Source organism: Phoenix dactylifera, chromosome 2 (genome assembly GCF_051530095.1).
Source record: "Phoenix dactylifera cultivar Ajwa chromosome 2, Ajwa_hap1_PhDact_Kaust_v1.1, whole genome shotgun sequence".
Classification (NCBI taxonomy): Eukaryota; Viridiplantae; Streptophyta; class Magnoliopsida; order Arecales; family Arecaceae; genus Phoenix; species Phoenix dactylifera.
The window spans coordinates 39,206,737-39,212,753 of NC_143191.1; the positions used below are offsets into that span (position 1 = coordinate 39,206,737).

The window sequence follows — 6,017 nt, forward strand, 5'->3', positions numbered from 1 at the left end:
TTCTATTTGATTATTAACTTTGTAAAAACAAAAAAGAAGATTTATTTATTTTTTTTACTTGTTGATTGATTGTAGAGCGGTCCATATTTAAGGGGATTTTATTGGGTATTTTGTAAATATGCATTGCTCACTTTATTGCGAGAGTCAGTGGCAAAACCATCTAGAAATCCTTAACTATATATTATTTTGTGAAAAAAAAAATCTAATTTTTCTTACAAAATTAATAATTAAATATTTTTATGCAAAAACCGACTTCCAGTACTCATATTACGTAATTTAAGAAAGATAAATACGAGAAGCGTGTCGAGCCAAAGGCAGAGAAACTTAATTTGCAAGCATTTTGTCGAGTGACTTGATGCGGTGAGATCCAATTCTTCTCATCCAAAGCGACCATGGTGGTTTCGGTTCAAGGCGAGCGGCTCCATATAGACCAAACCGGATTCTTGCACCTGCTTCGACCGAACCGCTCACGGTTCACTTTAGGTCCGCTCCGACCATGCGGTTGCTAAGTTTATTGCCTTCAGACCCTCAAATGGCCATGCGGTCTCTATGCAACAATCCATGCAGCTCGCTCGCTTTCTCTCTGTCTCTCTTCTCGCCGCACCCTCCGGCCAAAGAGTCTCCATTTTTACGCGTTCAAGCTCTCAAAGCACCGCGCGTTTTCGTCCATCTCGTCGTCGAAAGCCTAGCCTCGTTGGATCAAAGCCATAAGGTTTCTCATCTCTTTGAACCTGTTTTCCTGAAATCTAGGGTTTCGTTTCGGACTCGGCTGTTCGGATCGATGGGTTTCTGGGTGTTTTTCTTCTTCGATTTCTAGGGGTTTTGGGTAATGCCTGTAAGCCGGCCCTGAGGAAGAGGGGAAGCCATGGATAATTCGATGACTGGCAGCGGCTTTCTCGCTGGATCATCCGCCGACCCTTCCGTACACCACCACCCCCAGCCGCACGACCCCCTCCCCTACCTTCAACCAATGCTCGCCGCCGGCCTCTTCGACCCCGCCACCGCTTCTCTGAACCCCCCGTCTCGCGGGAAGGGCATCTCCCCCTCCTCCACCGCCGCCGCCACCAGCGACGATGACGACCAACTCCCAGCCGCCGCCGCTGCCGAGGAGAACGGCCACGGGCAACAGACCGGCACGGGATCGGGCAAAAAGGGCTCACCTTGGCATCGTATGAAGTGGACCGACGAGGTGGTCCGGCTGTTGATCCGGATCGTCGCCTTCGTCGGGGATGACTGCGCTCATGAGGCCGTGGATGGGACGGCAGGTGCTGTGAAGAGGAAGCACGGGGCCGCATTCCAGAAGAAAGGAAAATGGAAGATGGTATCCTTACTGATGCAAGAAAATGGCGCCTTTGTTTCGCCACAGCAGTGCGAGGACAAGTTCAATGACCTGAACAAAAGATACAAGAGGTTGAACGATATCCTTGGTCCCGGGACCTCCTGCATTGTCGTCAATGATCCTGCAAGCTTGGAGTCGATGCCCATCTCCCAAAAAGCAAAGAGCGACGTGAGAAAGATCCTGAGCTCGAAACATCTTTTTTACAAGGAGATGTGCGCGTACCACAGCGGCCAGAAAATACCTGATTGTCCTGATATCAATTTGCAGAGCTGTTCGCTACCACACGTCACATTGTCGAAAGATGGCAATCAGTGTGTTGATGGGGAGGGGGAGGAGGACGAGGATGAGGCAGATCATGATGAAGGGGATGAAGAAGAGGGGAGCGAAGAGGTTGAGAGAGGGGGATTTGAGAGTTTCCTTGCTGAAATCGATGCAGTCCTTCAGGACCCGACGAGATCACCATTAGAACAGCGGAAGTGGTTGAGGATGCGGGCATTGCAACTCGAGGAGGAGAGATTGGACATTGAGACTGAAGCTCTGGCAATAGAGAGGCAGAGGTTCAAGTGGCAGAGGTTCAGCAGCAAGAAGGATAGGGAGATCGAGAGATCGAGGCTGGAGAATGAAAGACTGATGCTTGAGAACGAGCGAATGAGGATGCAGGCAAGGCAGAAGGAGTTGGAGCTGCATTTCAAGAGGTCTGGAGACTCGTTAGAGTCTGCTGGTTTTGGGACAGAGGAAGAGCAAGGACGGGAGCAGATGGAGTTTGGAAGGGTCCATTAAGATTTTGTCCTTGAGACTAACCATTGGCATTTCTAAAGCATTGATCGTCACCTTTGTTGTTGAGGTTTCTTCTGTACAGCTGGGGAGGTATTATTGGTAGGCTATACTTCATGTGGCTTTCTCTGAATTCACCATGTGGACTTCTTCAATTACTGTAGATGTAAGTTATAACTTGAGATGATCATATCTTATGATGTGTTAAACAAGGATTGCTTGCGTTCGATATGTCTGGATAAGGCTATGTATGGTGTCGCGTGGACATGGACGTTGAGATCAGATTTGGACATGTGTCAAACTTGGCAAGAGAAAAACAATCAGAATACAAGGACATGCAAAAAAAAAAAAAAAAACTAAATTAAATATGTTTAAAGTTTTTAAATATTGTATAATGGAAAAAATGAAAAGATGTTATAGGCTAAGGCAGTTCGATATACATGTCTGTCATATAATTTCTAAAATTAGTTCAGAGTTACAAGAACCATGATATTTTGCATAATTATTTGAATACCTACACATTATGTTCTAAAAACAATAAAAACCCACATGTATCACAATCACAGTTGCGAGAAGTTGCAAGAAAAGAACTTGATAAGAACCCATGTGTCCAATGTGTATCCAATTTGCTGATACATGTTTGACACAGATTCTTTGAACTAGACATTAGGCCTGTTAACGAGCCGAGCTGCTTGGGCTCGGCTCGGTAAAAGCTCGGCTTGAGCTCGGCAAAAGCTCGGCTCGTTAGTTAAACGAGCCCGAGCCTGAGCCCAAAATGAGGCCCGTTTAAATCCGAGCTCGAACCCGAGCAGCTCACGAGCCCAAACAGAGCTTGTGACTTAACACGACCAAATTTTTTTTTCAAATATTTGGATCTCTCTCGGATCCTTCAGAATGATGTGATGTGGCAGCGGAAGAGATGGCCTGACAACACTTGTAGGGGAATGTCACTTCTCTTGTATCAGAAGTGGGTGGGAACAGCTGGGAGTTGATGGTCTCGAGACTAAGCTCAGTGGTCTGTCTCGAGGAGAGGCTAAGCCCATGTCCTCTATGTCAGAAATGGGTGGGATACTCAGAGGGAGAGAGAGAGATTGAGAGAAGGGCGTAGGTAGAAGAAGGCATTTGGAGACGGCACCGGCAACCACCGGCGACTGCAGGACCGGCGAGGTGGGTTCTCAAGAAAGCAACTCAGGCCGAGCTCCAAGCACGGGTTCTCAAGAAGGCTCCGAGCGTCGGCGGTCGTGGTTCGATGCTAGGCACAGAGAGGCTTGCAATGGCGCTTCGCACCGTCGGCGGGCGGGCTTGGGGCTTGACGAAGAGGAGGCCTCGGGAAGAATAAAAAGCACCCGGCTTCTCTCCTCCGGAACTGGTGGCGCTCTTCTCCGGCGCTGGACGACGGACAACCTTCCCTTTCTCTTCTCCGGCGTTGGACGACGGACAGCCTTATCCTCCGGCGCGGTCGGCCGGTCTTCCATGGGAGCCGCAAGTAAAGGTATGTGAGTGTTAGATGCTTGATAGAATGTCACAAAGAAAAGAAAGACACTCCGAGCTCGGGCGAGCTCGAGCTCGAGCTCAAGCTCGAGCTTTTGCTTTGCCAAGCAAGCCCGAGCTCGAGCCCAATACAGAGCTCGGTACCGAGCCCAAGCCTGAGCTCGAACTTCTGTGAAACGAAACGAGCCCGAGCCTCGGCTCGTTAGCAGGCCTACTAGACATGAGAGTCCAGGTTACATAGGCTATGCATGAATTATTGCTTTTGCTGACATTATGCAGATTGACAATATTGTTTTTATGTAGCCTTAGAACAAATGAACTTTTGTATACTTTTCAATATTTAAAGAAAGTTTGAAAATGCTAAGTTGCTAATATATGGATGAGAGAAACTAGTTTTATCATATGCTCTCTCTCTCTCTTTCTCTTCCTTTTTTTTTTGTTGGAGATCATGTTGCAAAAGCATAATATGAGAGTCGTTGCTTGTCATAATAGGGTATTGGATGTTAAGGTTGTGAAGGATTGAAGGGGATATGTGCTGAATCATTGAACTGGCTGCAAGGTTATGGTTCTCGAACAATAGAAAAAAATATTCTTCTAATTGATAAAATAAATTAGCTATATATTGTGTTCTTTAGCAATTCATTTTGGGACATTTACTAAAACAAGGCAGCATTGGGTGTCGGAAGAAAGCAACTATGAAATGGGAAGAATTGTATATTCAAAGAAAGCATGGATGCTTTGGTAAGAAGTGGTTACTATTTATAGTCTTAGGTCAAGAAATCTTCTGATCTTAGATAGGCAATAGTAAAGATCAGTGAAGCCACTGTCAGTTTAGCATAAATAAAAACCTATGAATGCTTTCTAGTTTTGTTGATTGGAAACTTAGAAGGGCCAACAGGATGGTTGGGACTCAATTGTATATGGAAATGCTTCTAGGATTGTCTTTTGGTTAATTGTTTCATCCACTTAGGGATGGTCACAAACCAATTCTTAGAATTCAGAAAAATCATAGGCTTGTATTATCCTCAAGTTTTAGGGTTTTAAGTTGTAAGGGTACAGCAAATTCTGATTGTGCATGATGTGCTCTTGCAGGGTAGGGAGGAGAGAGATGAAGGTTAGGGATCATATAATCCTGGCGGTTTTGGCTTGTTCAATTAAAATTGGAATATTGCTTTTGGATATGCTTGAGTTTGTGGAGTTTGGTTTGCGTGTAGTTTGGCTTGAGATTCAGGGTTTTCATCAAACATGTCAAGGGAAACTCTTTTTCTTTTTGTGCATATGATTTCCAAAATTAGTTCAACGCGACAAGAACCATGATATTTTGCATAGGTATTTGGATACCTACAGACTATGTTCTAAAAACAAATAGGTATTTTGCGTAGTTCAACGTGACAAGAACCATGATATTTTGCATAGGTATTTGGATGCCTACAGACTATGTTCTAAAAACAATAAAAGCCCACTTCTATCATGATTACAGTCACATCCACTAATTATTGAAAATTTCCTACTTTATGGAAATTTGTAAAAGTTGCAAGCAAAGAGCTCAATAAGAACCCAAGTATCTGACGTGTCTCTGATTTGCTGATACATATCCGTCACAAATTCTTTGAGCTAGACATGAGAATCTAGGTTACATAGGCTATGCATGAACTATTGCTTTAGTTAACATTATGCGAATTGACAATTTTGTCTTTATGTAGCCTTAGAACAATGAATTTTTATATATTTTTCAATATTTAATGAAAGTTTAAAAAAGCCTCACTCGCTGCTATATGGATGAGAAAAACTAATTTGATCAGCTCTTCTCTCTCTCTCTCTCTCTCTCTCTCTCTCTCTCTCTCTCTCTGTGTGTGTGTGTGTGTGTGTGTGTGTGTGTGTGTGTGTGTGTTTCGAGATTATGTTGCAAAGAAAAATATGAGATGGGCATTGTTTCTCATAATATGATATTTGGATGTTTAGGTTTCGAAAGATTGAAGGGGATATGAGCTGAATCATTGAACTGGTTACGAGTTTATGGTTCTTGAACAAAGGAAAGAAATTCTTCTAATTGATAAAATAATGTGGCTATATATTGTGTGCGTTAGGAATTCTTTTGGGGATGATTACTAAAACAAGTTCTTATTGGGTGTCAGAAGAAAGCAACATGAAATGGGAAGAATTGTATATTCTAAGAAAGGAAGGATGCTTTGCTTAGAAGTGTTAACAATTTATAATCTTAAGTCAAGAAATCATGTGATCTCAGGTAGCCAATGGTAAGGATCAGAGAAGCAACTGCCACTTGAGCTTAAATAAAAACATGTGGATGCTTTCTAATTTTGTTGACTGGAAACTTAGAAGGGCCAATAGGTTGGTAGTGACTTGATTGTTTAAGGAAATGCTTCTAGGTTGCATCTTCTGGGTAATTGTTTCA

General features: G+C 43.7%; 1 protein-coding gene across 1 annotated transcript; it reads left to right on the forward strand.

The window, feature by feature from the left end:
- Positions 1-538: 538 nt before the first annotated feature.
- Positions 539-2,344, forward strand: LOC103713568 (uncharacterized). The gene has a single exon (XM_008800548.6). It carries the CDS (start codon positions 866-868, stop codon positions 2,117-2,119), a length of 1,254 nt encoding a protein of 417 aa, XP_008798770.2. The 5' UTR covers positions 539-865; the 3' UTR covers positions 2,120-2,344.
- The last annotated feature ends 3,673 nt before the right edge of the window (positions 2,345-6,017 follow it).